General features: G+C 57.3%; 2 protein-coding genes across 3 annotated transcripts; both read left to right on the forward strand.

The window, feature by feature from the left end:
* Positions 1-8,959: 8,959 nt before the first annotated feature.
* On the forward strand, positions 8,960-16,274 carry MATK (megakaryocyte-associated tyrosine kinase). Of its 2 annotated transcripts, XM_068997016.1 has the most exons (13): positions 8,960-9,100; positions 11,736-11,792; positions 12,005-12,118; positions 12,261-12,376; positions 12,722-12,941; positions 13,879-13,972; positions 14,064-14,129; positions 14,283-14,382; positions 14,470-14,554; positions 14,732-14,805; positions 14,908-15,103; positions 15,444-15,530; positions 15,654-16,274. In XM_068997016.1, exons 2-13 carry the CDS (start codon positions 11,784-11,786, stop codon positions 15,834-15,836), a joined length of 1,344 nt encoding a protein of 447 aa, XP_068853117.1. In that variant the 5' UTR covers positions 8,960-9,100; positions 11,736-11,783; the 3' UTR covers positions 15,837-16,274. The 2 variants fall into 2 exon arrangements, with proteins under 2 accessions (XP_068853117.1, XP_068853118.1); XM_068997017.1 differs by lacking the exon at positions 8,960-9,100 and having other exon boundaries at positions 11,649-11,792.
* Positions 16,275-17,126: 852 nt separating this feature from the next.
* On the forward strand, positions 17,127-18,516 carry LOC138099805 (complexin-3-like). The gene is made up of 3 exons (XM_068997317.1): positions 17,127-17,281; positions 17,892-17,979; positions 18,298-18,516. The coding sequence occupies exons 1-3, from the start codon at positions 17,127-17,129 to the stop codon at positions 18,514-18,516; spliced, it is 462 nt and encodes a 153-aa protein (XP_068853418.1).
* Positions 18,517-26,736: the final 8,220 nt, after the last annotated feature.

Genomic DNA, 26,736 nt, shown 5'->3' on the forward strand with positions numbered 1-26,736 from the left:
CATCCCAAGGAAGCTCTGCCACCAAGGTCAGATCGAAGGGTTGATTTCTTGTGGGTGTGTGCATTTTGGTGATAAAAGAACAAATATAATTTCTTACTTGATAACTTATATAATCAAAATTCCCACAAAAATGGATATGTTCCTGGTAGTTTGGCAACCTGTGATAAAGCAATCTAGTAATTAATTTCAAAGTGCTGCAAACCGCAAGGCAGAGTCCCAAGAATGGGCAAATGTCCAGAGAAGTAGCAAGGTTTGGTTAAAGGGAAAGCATGTTTGTCTGGATTTTTTACTTCTGTCATGTCACTTTAATCCTCTCCAGAGACAATAGGACTTTTTGTAAACAAAGATTTAAAAGAAGGATTTTCTGAGACCTCAGAGCCTCTTCCAGTGCCTAAAGGGGCTCCAGAAGAGGTGGAGATGAAGTTCAGACAAGGGCCTGGAGGGGCAGGACACAGGGAACGGCTTCCCAGTGCCAGAGGGCAGGGCTGGATGGGAGATTGGGAAGGAATTGCTGGCTGGGAGGGTGGGCAGGCCCTGGCACAGGGTGCCCAGAGCAGCTGGGGCTGCCCCTGGATCCCTGGCAGTGTCCAAGGCCAGGCTGGACATTGGGGCTTGGAGCAGCCTGGGACAGTGGGAGGTGTCCCTGCCCAGGGGTGTGGAATGAGCTTTAAGATCCCTTCCAACCCCAACCATTCTGGGATTCTGTGATTCTATGGATTTGTCAGAACTGTATTTCCAGCCCCAGGCACTCCCACTTGACTTCTACAAAGCTCATGTTGCTTTTCGGAACACTCACAGTTGTTATTTATAGAAAAGCTTTTAAGGGAAGTCTCAGATGCTGTAACTGTGGGCTCATTCCAGAGAATCTAAAGCTCAGTTGATCGGCTTCTCACATTTTCTTACTTCAGGTAAAGCAAGATTCCAGAATTATTTAAATTGTTTTTAAACATGTTTTTAATTCTTTGCTGCTCATGTTTGCTGTTAAAAACCTGACTGCAATATATTTATTTTTGTGATGGGTTTCCTTTCTCATCTCTTGCATTGACAGATGAACCTGGACTGCAAGATCCCTGTTAGGAAGGTAAGTTGGATGCTTTAGAGACTGTAAGCTGCCAGGAACTCTTTACTGTAGAAGAAGGAATTGTTCCCTATGAGGGTGGGGAGGCCCTGGCACAGGTTTCCCAGAGCAGCTGTGGCTGCCCCTGGATCCCTGGAAGTGTTTCAGGCCAGGCTGGATGAGGCTTGGAGCAGCCTGGGACAGTGGAAGGTGTCCCTGCCCATGGCAGGGGTGGAATGGGATGGGCTTTAAGGTCCCTCCCAACCCAATCCATTCTGGGATTCAGTGAATCTGTAATGAAATGATGCACAGGTAGACAAGAGCGGTTAATACCAGTTTGCTGAATGTCCCTGACAGTGAGATACTGAAGATTCTCACTGCAATTAACACTTCTAAACTACTAAGAGATCTGGACTACATTTTATTTTTTATTTTACTTCTATAATTAGTAACCCAAGAAATTGTTTTGGTGTTGCTCAGATTTAAGTAAAGGGATTCATCAAAGTGAGAGGAGCATAAAACCATAGAAAATCCTGTGTTGGAAGGAACCCTCAGGGATCATCAGTGCAGCCCCTGGCCCTGCCCAGACACCCCAACAACCCCACCCTGGGCATCCCTGAGAGCGCTGTCCAAACGCTCCTGCAGCTCTGGCAGCCTCGGGGCCGGGACCATTCCCTGGGGAGCCTGGGCAGTGCCCAGCAGCCTCGGGGGGAAGAACCTTTCCCTGAGCTCCATCCCAACCCTCTGACATGAGGGTCCTGGTTAATTTGGTTCTCCACACTGACAGTGTGAGGTTGGGGTGTCCCACCAAATGAGAGTCCTACTGTCTATAAATGAAATGCTACTTGTCCTCAGTGCTTCTGTGTGCCATTGACTCCTCTGTCCCATTTTTTATTGCCTATGTGGAAAACCACAGAATTTATTGTAGCACATAAAATTGTACAGTGCGTGACTCAAGCCCTCTCCCATCCTGTTTGCTCAGTCGTTCTTGGTTTGATACGCAGCAGGAAAGGTCATTTACATGTAATTACTTTTTTTCATTAACAGTTGCAATTTTCTTGACTGTGCAATAAGAGCATTGACTTTCTTGATCAATACCAAATAAGCAAACATTAAAACCCTACAGTTACTCAAGTTAAATATGATGACAGAGAACCCAGTTTGAGGTTAAATTAAAATTGCCGTAGCCAGTCTTGCCTGAAACTTCTGTGGCTCAGGTTGATGAAGAAGGCTTCAGCTTGGACACTAAATTCTTGGTTTCGTATTTTCAAATGAGCTTTAGGTGAGGTTTTGCAATATAAGCTTAATTTCTGTGCATGGTGTAGTGGTGGTGATTAACTTCTAAATAACTTAAAATTCCACCTTCCATAGTGTGTGGGAAGAACTGCAGCTTTCTGTGTATTTCCTCCACATAGCTGCCTTCATTTCAGTTGGGTTGTTACCATTTTATCTCCTTCTTCTCCTGGAATGGTTTAAAAATGCTGGCTTTGAGGGGAAAAAACACAATCAGGGGACTTGAAATCTTGAAAGAATACATTTAATGCACACAGTAAAAAGAAGAGAGACAGGTAGAAGAGCAGAGGGTGAAGGAGGTGGAAAAAATTACAAACAAGAGATGCTGCATAGTAATCATATTATGTGTATGAAATAATGCTCATATGATTGCAATTTTTGCCTGTAAAGAAGTCCTGGGTTAGTCTGATAGCTTGCATTTTAAATAGTCCATTGCAGGTAGTTTTGTTGTACTATAATTCTCCAAAATTCTCCCTGATGAGACAATGGAGCCAGGTGGAGGTCAGTCTCTTTCCCGGGTAACAAATGACAGGACAAGAGGAAACAGCCTCAAGTTGCAGCAGGGAAGGTCTGGGTTGGGTATAGGGGAAAACTTCTTCATGGAAATGGTGGTCAGGCACTGGCACAGGCTGCCCAGGACAGAGGTGGAGTCACCATCCCTGGAAGTGTTCAAACGACATGAGGATGTGGCACCTAGGGACATGGGTTTGTGGTGAACGTGGAGGTGGTGCTGGGCTGACTCTTAGACTTGATGATCCTGGAGGTCTTTTCCCACCTCAGTGATTCTGTGATTCCATAATCACTACAGAAATTGCACTGTTGTATAAGAGTTGAGTTGCCTCTAGCAACAGTTCCTTTCCTTCTGTTATGTTTCCTTCCCTCCCACTCCTTGCTCTAGAAGAAACTCTTCCCACAGCAAAACATATAGAGATATATATTAAAGGAAAAAAAGAAATAAATCCCACCCATGCTCTGGTATCATGTGTATCCTTTAAACATTTTATCACTTTAGACTTCTGCCCTCTGGCCTGAAGTGCCTGAAGCTGCCAGGTTTTGTTGTGTGGGTTTGGGGTTTTCCCCCACCCTTTGGAGCAGGGATCCTGGGCTCCAGGGGCTGCTGTTTGGGAGCAGCAATGTACAGCGTGGTGCAGACATACGGAGACACTTCCTTCTCAGTGGTTTTGAACAAAGGTGACTGAGCTGTAACGTGGCTTTGGTGCTGTCATAGTGGTACCTGGAAAAGGAGTGCAATGGAAACAACCAGAGCTGGACACTGGGTGTTGGATGTGACACCACCAGACAGGAAGAGAATTGCCATAGGCTTCAGCTTCATGTATTTGCTGAAGGCTGGGAGAGCTAGGGGTGTTCAGCCTGGGGAAGGGAAGGTTCTGGGGAGACCCCAGAGCCCCTTTCAGGGCTTAAAGGGGCTCCAAGAAAGCTGGAGAGGGACTTGGGACAAGGGCCTGAAGGGACAGGACAAGGGGGAATGGCCTCCACTGCCAGAGGGCAGGGCTGGATGGGAAGGAATTCTTGGCTGCACAGGTTGCCCAGAGCAGCTGTGGCTGTCTGTCTTGGTTTGAAAGACAGGTGTCTGCTAAGGAAGGCAGGAGCCTCCCTTGGAGTGGCAGATGCAACCCCCCTTCCCTCCTTGTTATTATAATTTTGAAATCAAGGGCCTTTAAGCAAAGATGTGGGAAATAGGAATAACAGTTCTTTACTATTATATATCTATCTGTGTATAACCAGTCAAACAAACAGCAATAACTGTGGCAGTAACAGCAAACAATCCCAAACCCAGTCCCAGCCTTCTCGGCTGTCGGGCCCTTTCCCCTCGGGTGCAGTTCCGCTCGCAGCCGGCAGGGGCGCTGGCGGCTCCCGGTGAGCAGGGCAGGTGCGATGGTTCCCCCGCGGCTGCAGGGGGCGCTCCGGAGCGAGCTCGGGGAGCAGCGGCACCGGTGCCCTGGGATCCCGGGAAGGGATGGGACAAAGGAGCTTCACAAACCCCTGGGCAGCCGATCCCGGTGTCCGGCCGGACCCTCGGGAACAGCAGGCTGGAACGGCAGGCACGAGCACAAATCCCAGGTGGCAGACGAGATGTATTCAAACTGCGGTGGGAACCCCCTGGAGGTCTGGGCAGGCAGGGCGAGCACGGCTACAACACAGCAAAGGCTCAAAGCAACGGCGGGGCAGGGCGGCCACGGCCCAGCTCCCAGTGGGGCAGGGAAGGCGAGCTTGGGATCCCAGGGTTTCTCTGGCAGAAGGAAAAGCAGCCAATGAAAAAGCCTCCCTCTCCGTCCAAACGCCAGGGACTGACTCACCACACACCCAGGTGAAACAAAACAGTAGCCAGATGCACCCCACTTCAGTGGCCAGCTCTTTTGTTTTTCTTAAGTACCCAGCAATTTGTCCCCCTAGCAACACATGGGGAAAATTCCTTTAACAGAAAAAAACAAACCAGGAGAGCTCCTAAAACCCCAGCACTGTCCCACCCCTGGAAGTGCTCAAGGCCAGGTTGGACAGGTCTTGGAGCAATGTGGTCTACTGGAAGGTTTCCCTGCCCATGGCAGGGGGTGGGACTGGATAATCTTTAAGGTCCCTCCCAACCAAAACCATTGTGGAACACTGTGATTCTTCATTTAAAATTCAGTTTCAAATCACTTTTCACATTCCTTCAGGCTTTTTGGAGTCTTTTGAATGGCTTTTTAGGACTTCCTGAAGAACATTATTTCTGTGTTGTTTATTGTCAAATGAAGCTGTTTCTTCTTTAAGTACATTTCTGGGGGGTGTAAAGAAGGTTCTGTTTAAATATTCTGGGATAAAGGTCATAAGCCGTACAAAAATATATATTTGGAGAGGGATGTATTTCAAAGCTTTCATAGATGTTGACATAGATGCATTGTTTTATAGAATCAGAATCCCAGAATAGTTTGGGCTGGAAGGGACCTTAAAGCTCATCCAGTTCCACTCCCTGGACAGGAACACCTTCCACTATCCCAGAGTGCTCCAAGCCCTGTCCAACCTGGCCTTGGACACTTCCAGGGATGGGGCAGCCACAGCTGCTCTGGGCACCCTGTGCCAGGGCCTCACCACCCTCATAAACAAAAATATTTCTTCCTCATATCCCATCAAAACCCACCCTCCTTCAGTTTAAAGCCTTTCCCCCTTGTCCCATCGCTACATGACCGCTGTATGAACTAACCCAGTGCAGCATGTTCTGAGCTCTGCTGGAGCTGGTGCTGTACCCCTATACACTCAGTGCTACCATAACCTCGTGCCTTGATTGGGATCTTCATTTTGCCATCCAGTTATCATCCCCTGTTATTGGTAAATCAGAAAGATTGGGAAGTGTTGAAATATCATGAGTATTTTCTACCCTGACCTTAGTCAGATCAAAAGAGGATGAAAAAGTACATCTGCAAAAAGCTTTCCTCATTAGAAATTAGGAAGTACAGCCATTGGACACTGCCAAGTGCTGCTAGTAATGGGAGCTAAGTTATGATATTAAGTACTAAAGATTTTAACTGATGGAGCAGTCCCCGTTCAGGGCAAGTAACGCAGATGCCTGAAAAAGCCAAGAGTCAGATGTGGGACGAGCCTCTGAGTGCTGCACATCCCCCCCAGACAGATGCAACACACCAGCATGGACACTGCAGCCAAGGCCTGAGGTGTCCCTATGAAAGAGCTGCCCTGACATCGGGGCTGGGTGTCACCAACTTGTGTGTTCAGCTGCAGCTGAGCATCTTCCACTTGTCCCTTGAGCATGCTCAGGCTCTGCTTTCTTGCTGGGGCAGAGATTTGGGCACTGTTATTTGCTCTGCACAAGTTTAGGGAAAATACCTCTTCTGTCAATACTGTTTCGTAGGGCTGCTGGGGACAGAGGGGAATCACTCCTGGAGGCATCAGTCGGGCTCCTGGTGATGCAGAGAGAAAGATGCAGGTGCACAAGAGCACCTGAACCAGTGCTGGGCACAGCCACTCACAGAAGGGTGAGCTTAAGGCATCACCTAAAGCTTATTCAGGGTGAAAGACCCTTTCAAATGATCCTCTCTTCAAACGAACCAACAATTACCTGCACAGCTGCCTCCAATTCTGTGGCTGCCAATACCAAAAGGAGGTGGAGCTGCTGGAGCCACTCCAGAGGAGGCCACGGAGATGCCCCAAGGGCTGGAGCCCCTCTGCTCTGGAGCCAGGCTGGGAGAGCTGGGGGTGCTCACCTGGAGAGGAGAAGGCTCCAGAGAGAGCTCAGAGCCCCTTGCAGGGCCTAAAGGGGCTCCAGGAGAGCTGCAGAGGGACTGGGGACAAGGCATGGAGGGACAGGACACAGGGGAATGGCTTCCCAGTGCCAGCGGGCAGGGCTGGATGGGAGATTGGGAAGGAATTGCTGGCTGGGAGGGTGGGCAGGCCCTGGCACAGGGTGCCCAGAGCAGCTGGGGCTGCCCCTGGATCCCTGGCAGTGTCCAAGGCCAGGCTGGATGGGGCTTGGAGCAGCCTGGGACAGGGGAAGGTGTCCCTGCCCATGGCAGGTGTTTAGAAAGGAATGATATTCAAGGTCTCTTCCAACCCCATCCATTCTGGGATTCTGTAATTCTATATTTCTGGGTGGAAATATAAATCTTTGCTGTGATAAAGCAAAGATTTATAAATAATATGATAAAATGTTTTATCATCATTTAGCATGTTTTAACTCGGTGATGTTCCCTTTAAATGCTGGAGATTGGATGTCAAAGACATGTCTGCTCTTATGACTTATTGCCAGTTTCTGGTTCCCTTTTAGAAGGTTTGAAATGCAGGCCATTTTCTCAGGCTGGAAGGTGCATTTCTGGTGAATCCAATGGTGTTGTCCAAGTGGACTGAAAGGGGTTGAGTAGGCAAAAGAGAGCCTGTGGGTTTGGGATTGCTAATGCCCAGATCTTGCGGAGATGACAGGAGCTGGTTTTTCTGTACAAAATGTGTTCTGTTCCTGATGAATATTGTTGCCCATCTCTCCACCTCCAAACTCTGCTCCTTTGGATAACTTTCATTTTGCCAGGAATGGCTCTGTAGGATGTTGGGCCTTGCTCTCCCTGGCCCAAATGCAGGATGCCAGGAGGAAGACTGGCAAGTAGGCAAAGCCTCGGCCTAGAATGTGAGACAAACATTCCCATACTATTGCCCATTTACCCAGTGACTTGGGAAGGGCTGCACAGTCCCGATGTTTTGGCTCTGTAGCTTTTGGAGGGACCTGGGCACACGGTGGTTCAGCTGTACCCACCGAGCTGGGCACTGTCTTTGCTGCATTGGAGAAGGGAGCAGGCAGTGCTGAGGTTCCACGCGTTAAAGGCTCAGGCTCTGGCTGGGTGGCAGGTACCAGCATGTAAAGGGGACACCAGCTCAGGCAGAAGCAAGTGGGAACCTCTGCTGGCTGTGCAGCAGGACAGGGAAAGCCCATCCATTACATCTGAGGGGTGGTTCCCTGTGTGTGACGCCGGCGTTCTTCGGCCCATGGTCACATCTGTAACAACGGCCGGATGTGGCAAAACCCAAAAGTACAAAACATTTCTATTTGTCACAGAGAGCCTTGTGCAGATCCTGGGAGTGCAGTGCAGGGCTGTAAGGATGAACTCGTGTGTTTTTCTCCAGCCTGAACAGACCAGGTTTCTAAGGATCCATCCCTACAAATACAGGGAATAATGCAAGGAGTGCCCCAAGAATCCTATGAACAGTCTGGCTTGAATTGCTTGGGGAAGTTGTTTGTGGAGGTTGTTTCAGGAGCAGGACCTGAAAGTACCAGCTAGTTTGGACTAGTTTTCTTCTACACTGCCTTTGCCCTTGAATTGCCAGTGTTTTCTGAAGGCTTAAACATTATTTTATTAATTTTTTTTTATAAATACACCCAAAAAGATCCCAAGACCCCTGAATGAAGTCTAGTGTTTGCCTACAACTGCGTTTTCTTCTTTTTCACCATTTTGCCCAGAATATTGGAAGTGCTGAACGTGAGTGCAGAACTAGTGTCTGGTTTTCTGGCTGGGATGGTGAGCTGCAGACGGGGTTATTCCCTCCAGACTCGTTGTGGATGCTGCAGGATACAGATAAGCTGGTTCTGTTTGACAGTGGTGCTTAGTTAAAGGTTTCTCTGCCATTGCCTGTCCCAACCCACGATGCCTCTGGGTGGTCACCCCCAGTGGAACAGGGAGGGGTGGCCGTGCTCCCAGATCAACCTGCCCTGAGGTTCACAGAGTTGATGCTGAGACAAGATTACACTTGGAGATCCCTGGTCCCAGCTCTTCCTCTCTTGAGACTCAGCCTCCCTGGAGAGCTGTTGCCACCACAGGCACCCACTCCATGGTCACTGCTCTGGCCAGGCCAGCAGCAGTGACAGCAACTGTCCCTGTTTGCAGGGGGATACTGCTTCCCCCATAGTGACACAGGGAACAGGATCTGGTGAGCTCCAGTTCCCTTCCAGGGTGTGTAATTGTGCCCTCAAAGGGCAGAAGTTGCTCTAAGTGCTGTCAAATAATGAGTCATTTCTGATGGAGGTTGGAGGGCGCAGGCGGTGCTGCCACAGGGACCGCCCGGACGCTGCATCACAGCCTCACCAGCAGAGAAATCAGGAAATTGGGCCCCGGCTCTGGCTGGGAGCTACCCTTGAACGCAGAGCTTGGCTCTGTGTAGGAAAGAGACTCTCCAGGAGTTCAGGAATCCATGTCCAGGCTCAGCTGTGAGCTTCCCCTGACATTGCTGCCTCCAGCCCCACATGGCCACCACTGAGAGGTAAGAGGGAGGTCTGAGAGGTGCCGCGGGCAGGTGAGGTGTCCTCCTGTCCACTCTGGCAGCAGGGAGGGGCGGGCGCGGTGCTGAGCGTGGTGGGCAGTGGGGAATGCCCGGGTGTCACCCGTTTCCCAGCAGAGGAGCTGTAGCTGCCCTTTGTCCGAGTGACAGCCAGTGCAGCCGGGGGTCCGTGCTCCGGAGGGGAGGGCACAGCGTGTCGGCTCCACCGCAGCCAGAGGTGCAGCCCCCGCAGGCGGTGTCCCCTCCTGTCACGGTGCTGCCAGGTCTGGCACCTCCTCGGCCGGGGTAACTCTGTGCACTGGGAATAAGCCTGAGCTCTCCAGTCCAGGGTCGGGACAGCTCTACCAAGCCCCACCATGTTTCTGTGCTTCTCAACCTCATTGCAATTACTCAGGTTTACCAATCCATAAAAGTACAGAACAGCCCCAAAACAAAGAAGGGGGCAAATATCTCCTCTCAGGCTTTCTGCCTGCACACTCTGCTTGTGGGAACATTCATTCCAGTGATGGGAACCTCATGGATCAAACACCTCCAGGAACGAAGAGCTGCTTTAGGACAAGGCATGTGAGTGTCAGCAGGAGGGAGGTGATTCACTGCCATCCCTGCTGGTGCCTGGGCGAGGCACTGGCTGGTGTCCAGGCTCTGCCAGCAGCAGGTGTTCATGTGGGGGTGTGTGTCCAGCACCCCGAGCCCCAGGGCCAGCTGGGCAGAGGAGAAGCTCTTCCCATTGGTACTCGAGTGGAGGATCTGTCCCTTCCCTGTCCACCTGCTGTCTGCACACGGGGGCAGGACTGACCAAACAGTGCTGCTTTTCACCCGAAATTTCTGTCCTGGAGCAGCAGAAAATGAAGGACAGTTGTCAGAGCTGCCATCAGCCCCCCTGGCTCAGCCAGCACATCCCTCCTCAGAGCAGGATGTACCAGAGCAGGGGTATGGAGCGGGGGCCTGTTCTGAAGCTCTGTGTCCATGAGGTCCTCACCATCCTGAAAATGATCTGAGCTGCACCCAGTCACATCAGCCTTTGGCTGTGCCTGCTGGGGAACGGGCACACAGGGTCTGCCTTTGCATCCCCAACTTCACCAAGACTGTGTGCCATGGTTGGGCTGCAGGGCAAGGGGATGGCAGTGCTGGCTAACGATGGCTTTGTAGAGACAAAACTGCTGCTGCCTTCTGATGCTAACCTTGTAGCAGCTGCAATTGTCCCTGTTCTGTTGTTGTGGATAGGGACTGGCATAATCAGATAATCCTTGGATCTGCACTGCCACAGAGATGAGTTTACCACCAGTGATGCAGAGGAGTGATTGTGACTCACCCTCCAAAGGAGGAATGGAGCAAAGTCATCTCTGCTCCAAGGAGCTCATCCCACAGCGTGGGCAGCAGGGCAGGGGGGGATTCTGCCCCTCTGCTCTGCTCTGATCAGACCCCACCTGCAGAGCTGCCTCCAGCTCTGAGACCTCCAATATCAGGAGCACGTGGAGCTGCTGGAGTGAGTCCAGAGGAGACCACAGAGATGCCCTGAGGGCTGGAGCCCCTCTGCTCTGGAGCCAGGCTGGGAGAGCTGGGGGTGCTCACCTGGAGAGGAGAAGGCTCCAGGGAGAGCTCAGAGCCCCTTGCAGGGCCTAAAGGGGCTCCAGGAGAGCTGCAGAGGGACTGGGGACAAGGCATGGAGGGCCAGGACCCAGGGAATGGCTTCCCAGTGCCAGCGGGCAGGGCTGGATGGGAGATTGGGCAGGAATTGTTCCCTGGGAGGGTGGGCAGGCCCTGGCACAGGGTGCCCAGAGCAGCTGGGGCTGCCCCTGGATCCCTGGCAGTGCCCAAGGCCAGGCTGGACACTGGGGCTTGGAGCAGCCTGGGACAGTGGAAGGTGTCCCTGCCCACAGCAGGGGGTGGGAATGAGATGAGGTTTAAGGTCCCTCCCAAACCAAACCATTCCCTGATTCTATGATCCTCCCAAGGAGGTGACAGTGGGGATGAAGGACTCCAGGAGGAAAAGACCCTTTTTAAAAAGAATTTTAAATTGCAACGTTGTCATATGCATCGCAGCATGACCAGATGGTGTCAAGGGCAGCACAGGGACGTTGTGCAATCATCCCACAGCCAGTGCATGTGACAGTCCCACCTCAGCCCAGCCTTGCCTGTCAGTGTCCCCGCTGCCAGGCAGCCCCCGCATCAGCCCTGCTGCGTCCCACATCATCAGGGCCATGGCTGGTGCCTCTTGTGGCCCTGGTGACTCGGAGCTCCTGAAAGAGGAGGTGAAAAAGCAAGTTCCTGGTAAAACCACATTACTCCCCCACAGCTGTGGTGCTGGGCTCCTGCTGTGCCAGCAGAGCTGGTGGGAGCTGGGGCCCCTCTTTGGTGGCAGAGAGCAGGAGTGCTGGGTCCTGCTCCCATCTGTGTGTGGGACAGGAGTGTCCCCAGGACACAGCTGGCACAGGCAGGGTTTGCAGCCTGCTCTAAGCCTTTTCCTCCATCCTGTGTGTGAGGCTGCATGAGGGGCAGGAGCTGTGCTGGCCAGGGGAGCCTGTGGGACAGCAGCAGTGGCCTGGGACAGCAGCCATGACCTGGAACAAGCCAGCTCAGCCCTGTCCCTCCACAGCCCCTTTGGTTTCTTCTGCAGGTGGCAGCAGGAGAGGACAGGGAGTCCCTGATGCGCTGACGGTTGGCCATGTCCGGGGTGAGCGGGGCTGCACAGGGACACCAGCAATTCCAGCTGACACTGGGGTGACGTGTGCCCCCAGGACCGAAGTGGGGTGGAGGAGGGCTCATGCCCAGTGCCCCTGGTCCCCAGCCAGGGTTTCCGATGGTCCTTGGGGCTGGCCCTGGTGCCTGTGGGAAGCAGAGGGGTCCGGCTCTCGCTGTCCCTACTGACGCCCCTTCTCCTTGCAGAAGCACTGGCCCCCCGGGACACAGTGTGTCACCAAGCATGACCACACCAAGCCCAAGCCCCGGGAGCTGGCCTTCCGCAAGGGTGACATGGTCACCATCATCGAGGCCGTGGAGGTGAGACCTGTGGGTGCTCAGGTACACACTGCGCTGAGAGGGCATGGCCAGAATGGGACTCTGGTGCCATCAGCTCAGCTGCCAGAGCCAGTCCCTCCCTTCCCCCCTTCCTTCCCTTGCTCTGAGACCCTCTCGTCCCCAGGGCAAAGGCTGGTACCGCGCCAGGCACAACGAGACGGGGCAGGAGGGGCTGCTGGCAGCCAGCGCACTGCGGGAGCGTGGGGCCATCCGCGCCGACCCCAAACTCAGCCTGATGCCGTGAGTACAGCTGGGGAGACTGGGGGGACCCAAGGGGCCCAGCTGAGCCCCTGGGAGCTGCAACAACAGATGAGTCCAGTGTGTTCCCCCCATCCATGTTTTGGGTGGGCAGCTGGGGACAGAGCATCCCATGTCCATGCCCTGTGATGGAGGGATTTGCTGGGGCCAGTACCTGGCTTTAAAGACCCCTGGTTGTGCCCACCTGCCTTGGATGGACCGGATGGAGAGGGGTTTCATGCAGTGGGGTCTGTGTAGCTTTGGCAGGGGCTCTGCCTTCCCCATCTCGCTGCTGCCCCTGGGGGAAGCGGCCTGGCTCAGCCCCCTCTCCAATGCCCCTCTCCTCAGCTGGTTCCACGGGAAGATCTCAGGGTTGGAGGCAGTGCAGGAGCTGCAGCCCCCTGAGGACGGGCTGTTCCTGGTGCGTGAGTCTGTCCGGCACCCCGGTGATTACGTGCTGTGCGTGAGCTTCGGCAAGGAGGTGATCCACTACCGCGTGGTGCACGAGGAGAACACGCTCAGCATCGACAGCCAGCAGTACTTCTCCAACCTCATTGACATGATTGAGGTGAGACCCCTGGGCAGAGAGTCCCACCAGTGCCAGAGAAGGGCAAGGACCTCATGGGCTCGCACAGAGCAGTGGCAGGTCCTGTTGTCCTTGTCCTGTTGTCCTTGTCCTGTTGTCCTCGTCCTGTTGTCCTTGTCCTGTTCTGCATGGTTTCCATTGGTGTTTGTTACCTGGTGTAATTCTCTATCTCCATCAAAGGCTCGTGGTTCCCACTCAGTTTGGAGTGTAACGGGCAGATCTGGGATATCCCAAGGATGTCTCTGCAGCCAGCCCCAGCTGTGCCACCTGCAGTCCCAGTCCCTGGCCAAGGGCCACATCCTTATCCCTGCTTATTCAGTGCTTCCCACAGCAGGAAGACCCTGGTGGCCTCTGCCTCCCCTGGACTTTGAGGCATTTTACTGTGTCTCCCTCCACTCAAAGCCCCCTCTCACCTGCTGACCCCACAGGGCTCCCAGGCTGTTGTGTGAGCTCTCGCCCTTCCAGTGAGTTTTTCCTGGTGGTCCATCCTCGCCCTGTCTCCTCTCCAGGGAGTTGCACTCTCATGTTTTCCTTTTAGACACAACTACATTTGGGTGGCTGCTTTCCCTTCTCAGCTGCCCCAGCCCCACTTTAAAACTCCGAAGGTTGTCCTGTCCCATCCTGTCCCATCTTGTCCCATCCTGTCTGGCTGCTTCTGCTCCCATCACCTCTGCAAACTGCCCTCAGCTGCTGCAGCACCTGCCGTGGTTCAACCCCACCAGTAGCATCCCGTATCCCCTGTGATCCATCCTGGTGTTCCTCTGGCTGTGCCCCGAGGAGAGCAAGGTGGAGACATGGGCTGCCCTCGAGGGTGGCAATGGTGGGGTCTTGTGGAGCATCCCAAAGCTGTTCCCTGGACTCACACCCCAAACCTGAGGGTAAGAGGTGGCATCACCTCCATCTGTTCATCCCTTGGCAGCATTACATGAAGGAGCAGGGAGCTATCTGCACCAAGCTGGTGAAGCCCAAACCAAAATCTGGGATGAAGTCAGCTGAGGAAGAGTTGGCCAAAGGTAGGGGTGGTGCGAGGGGGCTGTGGTCTGCGTTTTAGGGACAAGGCCCCACCGGTGGCCCCTGCTAACCTGCCCTTGTGCCCATGCCCAGCTGGCTGGCTGCTGAACCTGAAGCACCTCACACTGGGAGACCGCATTGGGCAAGGCGAGTTTGGAGGTAGGTGAGAGGATGGGGCTGGAGGCTCCCCAGCTGCAGCTTCCCCAGATGGCACCCTCTGATCCCTCTCCCCGCCTCTTGGCATGGGGGGCTCAGCCTGGGGTGCAGGAGACCAGGTGTGGGGCTCAGCCTGACTCTCCCGTGCTCTCCCAGATGTCCTGCAGGGCGAGTACATGGGGCAGAGGGTGGCTGTGAAGAACATCAAGTGCGATGTGACTGCCCAGGCCTTCCTCGCCGAAACAGCTGCCATGACGTGAGTGCCCCATGGAGGTGTGGCCCAACCCTGCCTGTGGCCCAGGACGAGCAGGCACCTCCTTGACTTGGATCCCCTCCATTCCAGGAAGGTCCGGCACAAAAACCTTGTGTGTTTGCTGGGAGTGATCCTGCACAATGGCCTCTACATTGTCATGGAGTTCATGAGCAAGGTGAGAGCACCTGGCTGCTCCTCAGCCAGTGGGACCCATCCCCACTTGGATTTGGGGACAATATCTCTGTCTAGGGGCTGAGTCATACAGATGCTGGGCACTGCAGCACCTGCAGAAGGCAAAGTCTTCTGCAGCCCCATCCTGTTGGTCCTGACTCCTTTTATCCTCCTCTGTCAGGGCAACCTGGTGAACTTCCTGCGCACGCGGGGCCGGGCACTCGTCCCGACCCAGCAGCTCCTCCTGTTCGCCCTGTAAGTCCATCTCTCTCCTCTGGGCTGGGATCCAGGGCTCTGCATCCCCATGTGCTGCCCCAGGGGACACACGATGACACGGCTCTGTCTCGGTTGTGGCAGGGATGTGGCTCAAGGCATGGACTACCTTGAGTCCAAGAAATTGGTGCACCGGGACCTGGCTGCCCGCAACATCCTCATCTCTGAGGAGAACGTGGCCAAAGTGAGCGACTTCGGCTTGGCCCGGGTCAACCCCAAGGGTGCAGATGCCACATTGCTCCCTGTGAAGTGGACGGCACCAGAGGCCCTGAAACACAATGTGAGCAACAGTGAGAGGGAAGGGGCTGGCCAGGGGGTCCTTCCAAAGCATCTCACCCACCCCCTTGGGTTGTCCCTCCTCGTTCCCACTCCCACTGACCCACCCCTGCCCCGCAGTGGCCTCTGGCACAGTCAGCCCTGCATCTCCCAAAATTCTGTCTCTGTCCTGAGCAGGCATGCAGTGGGAATTGGGGCAGGATGATGGGACTGCAGGATGTTCACACCTTGGGGAGCTGAGGGGGCCAGGGGGCAGTCACTGTCCTCTGTCTTGCCCTCGGGAGGCAATGGGGACCCAGCGCAGCCTCAGCTGGCTTCAGCCTCCCCTTCTCCTGCCGCCACAGAAATTCTCCTCCAAGTCGGATGTGTGGAGCTATGGGATCCTCCTGTGGGAAATCTTTTCCTTTGGACGGGCACCCTACCCCAAGCTGGTGAGCACTCTGCCAGGGAACACCACAGGTTACACCCCACTGGCACTGATGGGACAGGGACATCCCACTGCTCCCTGACCAGAGCAGGGAGGGGGATCCCAGCTGGCTTCTCCATCCTGGCAGGCCCTGAAGGAGGTGACAGAGCTGCTGGAGCAGGGGTACCGCATGGATCCCCCCGAGGGCTGCCCACCCACCATCTATGCCCTGATGAAGAGCTGCTGGGAGCTGGAGCCAGGCAAGCGCCCATCCTTCAAGAAACTCACAGAGAAGCTGCAGAAGGAGCTGAAGCACCTGAGGGACATTTGACCTCCATCCTGCTATCAGGACCCAGGACCTGAAGCCCCTGGACCCTCCAGGGTTGGGAGTGGCAGGGCAATAGTGGCCAGGAACAGGATGGCCTGTGGTGCTGCTCTCTCGCCCTATGGAGATGGAGCAGCAGCCTCCCTCCATCCCAGCATGGTCCTTCTACCCACCACACAGCCCAGAGAAGGTTGCCATGGGATCAATCTCCCCTGGCCACCAGAGTGGGGAGTGCAGACCCTGAGGGAGCCGTGCCACACCCCGTGTGCTCAGCCCCAGGAGCGGATGCTGCATGTGGGGTCCCTTCAAGCTGCAACTCCCAGTGATGGGAGACAGGACTGGACATCTCCACTCACTGGAGGATGAGACCCCACCCTGGCTCAGCCCTGCTCCAGCACCCAGCCCCACACGGGGATGCTGGCACAGCCAGCTAAACCACATGGATTTGGGCTTTTTGATTAAACCAAAGAAATTAGTTCAACAGCATCTTTAAGCCTCTGGGGTGAAATTAGGCCTATCCCTCACTTGGGGCCTGACAAAGCCCAGTGAAAGGCTTTGGGGGGGGCCAGGAGCTCTGGCCCTCAGAGCCCCCCATGCCATCCAGCCCCTCTCCCGTCAGGGCTCTGTGCAGCAGGGGATTACAGCCTTTTAATCAGAGGCTGTATGGGAATTGTTTGGTATAGATTACGGGCGCGGGGCACATCCCCAGCAGCGGGGAGCTGCCGGCCCCGCAGGCTCCCAAGCAATCTCGAGTCTCGGTGGAGCAGGGATTAGCGGGGGCATGAGGCTGCCGCGCGGGTGGGTGTGCACCCGCCACCGCCTCGTCTGCTGCCAGCCCTTCGACCCTCGATTGAGTTTTTTCAGCTAATCCTCTTGTGTCTCCTCTGTGCTGACTTCCTGCACCTCCAGTATCCCCCGTCTGCGTGGTTCTGGGTGCCCACAGCATGGGGCTCTCCCCAGGGCTTGGCCCTGGCCCCATGGGTGCTGCCCCAAATTGGGATCCATGTCATGGGGGGTATTTCAGCCTGACCCAGTGTCTGCTGCAGTTCGGTGACTCCTTCCACCTCCCCATCACTGTGATTGGGCAGCACCTGCTGTCCCCCCGCACTGTCACTGTCCCCTGCAAGCACCCTTGGGTGCAGTGAAGGGAAGGTCTTTCCACCCTGGCTGTGGCTTCCCCTCCTAATGCCTTAATCCGCCCCTGATCCACAGTGCTCCTGGGGCTGGTCCCACTGACCTTGCAGGCACTGGGACCGGGTGGGCACCTTGGGGCACGAGCTGCCACCACCACCCACCATGGCCTCCTTCTTCACGGCCGCCCTGAAGAGCTTCCAGGGGGGCAAGGACGAGTCACCCAAGGGGGCCCCCAAGGATGACAAGGCAGCTGCACTGCCCAGCGGCATGGCCCGCGAGGAGTTTGAGGAGTACCAGCGGCAGCTGCTGGAGGAGAAGTAAGGCTTTGCTGGGGCTGGGCGGGTCACTAGGGTCCCCCAACACACCAGAATGAGGATCCCACCTGCTGTGGGCTTTCCCCAGGGTGGCACAGGACAGGGACGGGGAGAAAGTGCAGAGCAGGTGCCCTTCATTGTCTCTCCCCCACAGCATGGGAGGTCCACAGAGGTGCTGGCACAGGGCTGTGACAGTGCCTTCGTGTACCACAGGTGACAAGGGGAACCCCCAGGTGTCAGAGCCCCAGGGTGGTTGCAGCCCAGCACCCTTGGAGCCAAGAGATGCAGGGTCAACAGGGGATTGGATTAAGGTCCCACCTCCCCAGGACTGGGTGCTGTGGGAGCCCAGCGGCTCAGCACCAGGGAGATGGGAGGCTGCAGGGGGAGCGGGTCCCTGCAATGGGTGCCTTCATCAAGCACCTCTGAATCTGGGTGCTGGGGCTGGGTGGGCAGGATGTGGCTCCTGCTCCCGGGCCCCCCTTTTTACCCTCTTGTGGGTCTCAGACCTTCTCCTCCCTCCTGCCCTGGACCTGTTCTGCAGAAAGACCAGGGTGATGTCGGGGTGGTCCGGGGGGGCTCGGTGAGGGGGGTGATGGTGTGGCACCTGCTGCAGGATCGAGCGGGACAAGGTGTTTGCACGGAGGAAGGCAGAGCGGGCCACGGTGCGGATGCACCTGCGGGACAAGTACCACCTCGCCCAGGTAAGAACCAGCTTGTCTGCGGTGGGACCTGGGGGCTCCCCTTGACCCTACATCACCCGGAGCAGCCCCAGGCCCACGGCTGCCGTGATCCCCTGGATGGGAGGGATTCCTGAAGAGGGCAGCAGACGGCCGCTGTCTCCATCTGGCCATCTGCCGCCCACTGTCCATCCCGCGTCCGAGTGTGGCACTGGACAGTCCTGAAATCCCCCCGTGTCCCCAGCACCCTGGGACCGGCTGTTCTCTGCCCCCTGTCCCCCGCTCCACCGCGGTAGGCGCCGTGTCTGTCCCCACCCGACACCCTCTCCCACCCGCGCGCAGGACGAGCGGGACGATGCCCAGGTGCACGTGGCCGGAGGCGCGGTGGAGCTGCCGCAGGACCTGGCAGCCATGGTGCACAGCGAGGAGGAGGAGGAGGAGGAAGGCAGCGCCGGGGCCTTCGCCTTCCTGGCGAAGCTGCGGGAGGTGGAGCTGCCGGCGCTGCGGGACCGCGCGCGGGGCGGCGCGGACCAGGTGAGGGAGAAGTGCGCCCTGATGTAGCAGCGACAGCGGCAGCCCCCGTCCGCGGGAGCCACGGCATGCGGAGGCTCCGGATGCCTTTATTTGGGGTGGGAGTCCCAATACACCTTTGGGCGTGGGTTTTCTTCCCCAAAACCATTCCCAGTTGCTTTCCCAGGGTGTGCTGGGGTGCAGAATGCCTGGGTCCCGTTATGGTCAGGTTCCTCTCGTGATGCTCCTGGTGTGAGCCCCCAGTGGGGCAGGTCCCTGACACTGTTACCCCCCGCACTAGCCCTGGCGCCGTGCACCATTTGGCTCAATAAACACAGTATTTGCCGGCACCATTCTGGTCGTCCTGCCGTCTCCCGCGCCCACACAGTCCCTGTTTTGGTCGGTGAGGGGACATGATGACAGCGCTGGAGCCGGGCTGCCCCATGTCCCCTGAGCCACCAACCAGCCCAGGATGCTTGGCCACTGGGTCCGTCCCCCCCTTCTGCAGCAGCCCCCAAGCACGGGGGTCAGTGGTCACCCTGGCTATCCCTTGGGGACAGCACTGCGAGGGGGTGTGGAGCATTTACTCCCGTGCTCGAGCATCCGCTGCCAGTGCGGGCAGCAGGGGCATCCCTTTGGCTGGGCCAGGGTGCTCGGCTGCCTCTTGCCTCGCCAGAGACTCTCTCCTGGGCGTTCGGCAGCAGCGCTGGCTTAAATGCCGCCGCGCCGGAAGGCCGGGGGCTGCTGAGATCACTAATACCTGCCTATTTTAGCGAGGTCTAATCTTCCTGAGTCGCCTGTCCCCGAGGACTAAGCTCGCTGAACCCGTGTAAAATGTACGGCCAGCGCTGGCCCCAGCGGTACCTCCCGCCGGAGCCGGAGCCGCCGGGAATCACGCTGTGTGTGCCTGAAAGGAAGGACGCGCTGAGCCGCCTCCGTCCTCCCCACGCCGCTGCCATCTGCTCCGGAAAGGCTGCGGGGACGGCCCCGTCCGGGCTGCCCACGGCCGCCGTGGCCGGGCTGCGAGGGGGCGGCCGGATCCAGCGCAGGTGGGCTGGAAGCTGTGTCACCGAGCTCAGCGCTGTCACCAGAGCCACCGGGCTGAGCCGCCGCGGCTGGAGCACACGGAGCAAGGAGGTCCCTGGATGCACGAGATGCCCAGTTCGCCCTGGAACCCCTCCGGGTACCAGTCCAGGGGCTGGTGGCTGCTGCAGCATCCCAGGGAGCATGAGACAGGCTCGTCTGGGCCTGACACCGGGGAGCCTCCTGACGTTTGGTGGCACCACTACCCCTGCTGTCCTCATCATCCCTGCTGTCTCTGCCACCATTCCCACCCCCGTTCACCAGCTTTTCTTCAGAACTTAGAAGATCTCCCTTCAGGCACAAACCCCACCTGTGGGATGGGGCCGTCTGTGCTACACCAGTCCCTCACCAGGTCCCTGACATGGTGGTGGCAGCTGTGGCACCCAGCACAACGCTGATTCCACCCCACATCGCTGCTCTCCCCAGGGTTGGGCTCACCACCAAGTGCCAGCTGCTGGGATGGTGGCACCGAGGTCCCCAGCGAGCTCTGCCACCACCAGCTCAGTCCTCCATCCCTGCTCCACATCAGGGCCCCATCCTACCCTCTCCCAGTGTTCCCAGTGGGGCTGCATGGGGACTCCCAGCGCCAGCTGGGATTCGGGTCAGGACCCTCCGCCAGGTCTCCTTGGCTAATCGTCCTGCCCCCCCCCCCCCGCCCTCCCCACGCTGCCACCTGCCTCCCGCTCAGCACCCTTTTGGGTCACCCCTGCTGCCTCCCCGCCTGCCCAAGGCCTCTTAATGAACTAAAAAAGTGATAAATCCCCGGCCGAGCTGGTCACGTGAGGCCGGTGGCCCCCGGCCGCCCCCCGGCCCGACTCCCGCCTCCGGCCCCACCGCCCCGGTAAGCTGACGCAGCGTCTCTAAGCGTTAGCAGCTTTGCGCGCTAATAGGATTAGGGAGGTTTAAAACTGTCATTTGAGTGAACTAAACCCCCTGATACTCTGCATTGCACCTTCTTAACCAATTTGCCTTCAATTAGGGTAATTGGGAAACTAGCAAAGAAGTATAGCATTAATATTTTAAAGTGATGAAGCGATTATGGGCCTTGGACAAGGAAGCAAATCAATTTGCTATCTGCTCCTAAAAGGCAATTATAATCATTTGGCAAATCAGCCTGCTGCCTCCCCCCGGGCGCCGCAGCACCTTGCGGCGGCCGCGGGGCGGGCACGGCGCACACAGCGCCGGGTCGGGCAGCTGGGCAGTCCCCCGCCCCCAAAGCCGGCACCCTGGGGACCTCCCTGCACCCCCGGGCCACTGGGGCACCCTGGGGAGGGCTGCCGAGGGCCATCAGTGCGGAGTACACGGCTCCTGCACTCGCCACAGTGGCCAGCACGGGCACTCGGGCAAATGGGGTCCAGGTGCCTGTTTGCACCCTTGGCCCCACAAACCGCCCCTGCCCCAGGGATGTCCCCAGTACCCCCACAGGCAGCACCTCCCTGCTCTCCCCTGCACTCTCTTGCAGCGCTGCATGGCACGGGGGTGTCCCCCATCCCCAGGGGCTGCATGGCCTGCCTGTACATGTCACACCATCCCTGGTGTGTGGCCTTGCCATCCCCGGGGCAGTGCCAGCCTGTCCCTGGGGTGGTGGCACACTGTCCCCAGGGTGGTGACATGCCATCCCCAAGACAACATCACACTGTCCCTGAAGAGGTGTCAGACAGGGCAGGTGAAGCTGCACAACCCCAGTGGGGGACAACGGGATGGCCTTGGGGCCCACACCAGGACACAGAGGGGGCTGCGGGGTCTTGCCAACAGCAGCTCTGGTGGGGACGGCACAGATCCACTCAGGGGCCAGCAGCCACCTGGCACAGGCTGCTGGGGTCCAAAACCCCCGCAGTGGCATTTGCCATCTGAAAGGGGAACTGTGGCAAGGAGGGGAAGGGAGTGGGAGGAAGCCTAGACAGGCCCGGGGGCGGCAGCGGCTGCAGGTGGCAGGAAGATGGTTTTGGGAGAAAGTAAAAGTGAGCAAAGAAAGAAAAGGGCAAAATCCACCCCACATGAGAGGGCTGTGGGCAGCACCAAGCAATCCCCCGGCACAGCCCAGGACCCCCACCGTGATGTCTCCATCATTCTCCAGGGCCCAGGGGCAGCAGTGGGAGTGGGGAGGAGAGGGATGATAGTCCTGCCCCTCAGCCCGGCTGCCTTTGTCCCACGCCCCTTAGGGCCCATGGGCAGCCCCCAGGGATTGTCCCCTTGGCTGGATCCCACAGCTGGTCCCCACAGGGTGTTCCCATGCCTGGCCCCGGTGCTCAGTCCCATGCCCATGACTCATCCCCATGGCTGCTCCCCACACTTGGCCCGCCTTCCTGGTGCCCCGCTCTGGTCCCCATGAGTGTTCCCCCTGTCTGGTCTTCATACCAGGTCTCCAAGGCTGTTCAGGGGACCTGGTCTCTGTGGCTGGTCCTCACACCTGGGCCCACAGCCACACCCCAGAGCAGGTCCCCAGACCGTGTCCACACCCTGGGTCCTCACAACTGGACCCCATACCTGGTCCCCATCCCTGTCCCCACACCTGTTCCCATCTCTGCTTCCCACATGGGCAGGGCTCTGCAGGCAGCATCACTGGGAGCTACAGGGCCACCCACGCTGTCACAGGGCCACCCCCAGGCTCGCCATCCCTATCTAGGGGGGATAACACCCACCACCGCAGCATCCCCATCCCACCGAGGCTTGGGGTGCCTGCCTCAGACCCCATCCCTGGGGCAGAGCCTCCGCAGCCCAAGGAAATCCTGCCCCCTCCCCCTCCATCCTTTCTTCTCCGCTCCCCCTGTTTCTAATTCTTTCTCCTCGCCCGTAATGAGGGGATTACACGGCAAACTCCAGCAGGACGCCTTTGTGGGGAGACAATCTGAGTGGGGAAGGCAGTTCGGGGCTTTGTCCGCCGCTGCCCCCCCGGACCCGTGCTGGGGGGACATTTAGAGCAATTACTTGTCCAGAAAGTAACTGTCAATCATTCTTAAAGGGGAAGGCCTCCAATTAATAACCTCGTCTTAATCCTTTGGACTCATTTCCAATCTGCGGTGCCTTGGTGACATCTGCAACACTAAATAAAGATTCTCCCGAGCCTTAGCACGGCGGTTCTGTGACAAATAAGAAGACTAGAGGCAACTTTGGCTGCCAAAGCTGCGAGATTGGTGAGGTTGAGCCGCTTGTTTGGTTCCCGGGAGGGACCAGCAAAGTTAAATACTCCTGGAAAAGCCGAGTTGGGCCCAGCAGGTAACGCCGTTTTTTTCCAATTCGGGACAAAGCGCTGAGGGAAGATGCTGAGAAAGGGAGTGGGTGTCCCCAGGGTGTGCCTGGGGTTGGTGCTGGGGACGGGGCTGGCACCTTTTCCTGGGGACTCAGGAGCGGGTGCGGGCGCCCGCCAGTGTCACTGGCCCCGAATCACACAGGGCCAGGGGCAGGAGCCACCCATGCTCCTACCACCCATCCCAGGCAGCTTGAGCCCAGGGAGCCAAATCCTGGCACCCAGATGGGCTTCCAAAGGCAAAGAACAGAGTGCCAGTGGAAGCGGGGGCTGTCCCTGGGCTGTCTCCTCCACATCCCCTGCGGCCACTTGTCCTCACTGATGTTCTGCTGCTTTGCAGTACTGAGGAAGTGAGGTTTTTTACTCACTTTGACCAGGGCTCAATGTCGTTTCTGTTGCTTTTTTGGGCGTCTTTACCAGCAGCTGTCCCCTCCCCCTGGCTAGCAGCCCCCACAGGAAAACCATGGGCTGATGCATCGAGGAGAGTGGGGGGAAAAACTCTCCTGAGGTGTTGGGTCCTAATGGTTGCCAGCACAGGTTTGCAGCTTAAGGGCTTAAACCCAAAAATTGCTGCCAGCATGACAGTGGCTGCAGGAAGATGTCCTTCGGGAGCCGGAGTTTAGCAGTTCCCCCGCCCCCAGCTCAGTGTGGCCCGTTTCCAGGCAGGATTCCCAAACACTGGTGGTAAAGGCTTGGGATTCCCGAGGCCAGTCCCTGGAGGATGGGGAATATGGGGTGGCTGGTGCTGAAATCCCCCCAGCCTGATCTGTAATGGTCCCCCCTTCCCCACTCAGGGACATCTGTGGCCCTGGCCAGGCTGAGGCAGATTGGGGTGGGGGTCCAGCCCTTGCCCCCATCCTGCAGGGTCCGGTGCTGCTGCCCTGCTGCTGGGTCACTGCTGCGCCGGTATTTTGCTGTTCTTGGCTTATCTGTGCTCCCAGGTCGGGGTTTGCTGCTCCCTGGGGAGTTTTTGTGTCCTTTGCTTTCTGATGGGGTCGGGGGTGAACCATGGGGCTCCATCTCTGCACCTCATCCTTGTCCCCCCACCATTGCCCCACCTCTTCTCTCCTCCTGTTTGCCCCATCTTATCCCCAGCCCTCCCAGCCTCTCTCACTCATCCCCCCCCAGGGCCCATCTCACCCATTCCCATTGCCCCAGCTCCTTCCAGCTCCCCCCCAGCGCCGGTTCCCCCCCATTACTCCATGGGACCGTGGGATATGGCTGGGCAGGGCAGATGGGAATCCTGATGGGATGCTGGGTCCCTTGGGGGGTCTGTGCCCCAGGAAGGTGCTCTGGGTGCTCAGCCCCCCTCTCTCCTCTCCTTGCAGGTGTGGAGCTGCACAAATGAGAAGCAGGTAAGTGCAAGCAGGATGGCAGTGGGGGACCCCATCCCCTCCCTGTGTCCCCAGCCCCAGGACACACTGTGATGACCACACAGTGATCACAGGGTCCCTGTTCCCCCCAGCCCCCCCTCACCTCTGCCTCAGGGCACCCCAGGGTGCAGCACCCAACACCTCTGCCCTGACTTGCGGCTCCCCTGAAGCACCCTGAGACTGCTGGGCTGGACCCAGAGCCCCCAGGGCTACAGACACCCTGCGAGGGGCCGTGGGGCATCAGGGGGGGCTTGCACACATGCCGTGCTGCACTCACTGCACACACACTGCACATGCTGCACACACAGAGCACACACACTGCACACGCTGCACACTCACTGCACACACACTGCACTCACTGCACACGCTGCACACTCACTGCACACTCACTGCACACACGCTGCACACACGCTGCACACACACTGCGCACACACTGCACATGCTGCACACACACTGCACACACTGCACACGCTGTACACACTGCACACACACAGCACACACACTGCACATGCTGCACACACACTGCACACACGCTGCACACTCACTGCACATGCTGCACACAGCATACACTGCACACTCACTGCACATGCTGCACACACACTGCACACACACTGCACATGCTGCACACACAGCACACACACAGCACACACACTGCACATGCTGCACACACACAGCACACACACTGCACATGCTGCACACACTGCACACACACAGCACACACACTGCACATGCTGCACACACACAGCACACACACTGCACATGCTGCACACACTGCACACACTGCACACTCACTGCACACATGCTGCACACACACTGCACACACTCTGCACACACACTGCACACGCTGCACACACACAGCACACACACCGCACACACACTGCACACACGCTGCACACGCTGCACACGCTGCACACACACTGCACATGCTGCACTCACTGCACACATGCTGCACACTCACTGCACTCACTGCACACACAATGCACACACACTGCACACTCACTGCACACACACAGCACACTCACTGCACACACACTGCACTCACTGCACACATGCTGCACACTCACTGCACACTCACTGCACACACAATGCACACACAATGCACACACACTGCACACACAATGCACATGCTGCACACACTGCACACACAGCCCCCGGGCATGCACCGACTGCACTGGGCACACTGCCCACACCACACACCTGTGGCACACGCTCTGAGCACACCACAGCAGCACCAGGCACATGCTGCTCGTGTTGGGTGCACTGCACACAGACACAGCACACGCTGCACAGGCACTGCACATTGCCACACGCATGCACGCACTGCATGTCCACGCTGTGCCCACAGGCTGTGCATGCCCTGCACACACTGTGCTCCTTGCACACCCACCGTGCTGTGCACCCCACGCACTGCGCCGCGTGTGCTGCGTGCACGGCACACAGGCACTGCGCCCCAGCACTGCTCCCATGTGGCACAAACAACCCCCACAGCCCCATCCCTGCACGTACACACCCGCACCATCCCCATGCTGCACACCTTCCACCGCATGCTCAGCACTACACACCCCCACACACACCTGTGCCTCACTGGGAGCACCCCTGAGCACCCCTGGGCACCTGCCCAGGTACAGGCACAGACGCGGCCGCCGCGGGCACACTGCGCACACCCCCACGGCACACATGGGCACCCCCACACAGACACCCCTGTGTGCACAGCCTGGGCAACACCTGACACCCACCCCCTGCCTGCTGCCCTCTAGGACCCCCATTTACCCCCTCCCAGCATGAACCCACGCTCCTTTTCTCTCCCCACTCCCATTAAGGCATTAGGTGAGTCTTTGCTGGCGGGTCTGAGCAATGCGCTGCCTTCCCCTTGCCCCAGGATTACGGTTTTCTGCCCCATTTCCATGTCTGCCGACATCCTCATGGTGGAAAGAGACCCTTAATCCTCTGCAAATACTGCAGGAAGATTTCAGATGCCGGATAAAAAGCTTAAAGATGAAACGTTGCGAGGGTTGAAAATGCTTATAAGCGTCACCAAAATGGTTATTAGCCGGGGGACAGTGCCGGGTCACTCCCGCCCAGCCTGGGGACTGACACTGGGTCCTCCAGCGTTCCAGGGCCAGCCTTCACCATGGAAGAGGCTGGACAAGAGGAGCTGGGCGGGAAGGAGGAAATTAACCCAGGCTTGGTCCCCCCCAGGCCAGGGCAGAGAGAGATCAGGTCAGCTCTCTGTGATGGCGCTTTCATAAAATTCTCCACTTTAGAGGAAATCTGACTTTTAGCACAAGTGGGTTCATTGGCCTGGTGGCATCTGACAGCAGAGCCAAGTGCGAGGCATCCTTTGGATGCTGGGTCAGTCTCCAGGGCTGTGGATCAGCCCCCAGGACACCCCAGCCCTGGGATCCTCTGCTGTGGCAGAGAGGATTATGCCTTTGCATAACCTGTTCCTAGAGCCACCCAATCTTCCCATCCTTCCATTTACTTGTCCGTCCGTCTCTGGACTGGGAACACGTGGGCTCCAAAGACCCCACACACCTCTAACTCTGCAGTGCCCCCGCAGGTGCCACC

Source organism: Aphelocoma coerulescens, chromosome 28 (genome assembly GCF_041296385.1).
Source record: "Aphelocoma coerulescens isolate FSJ_1873_10779 chromosome 28, UR_Acoe_1.0, whole genome shotgun sequence".
Lineage (NCBI taxonomy): Eukaryota > Metazoa > Chordata > Aves > Passeriformes > Corvidae > Aphelocoma > Aphelocoma coerulescens.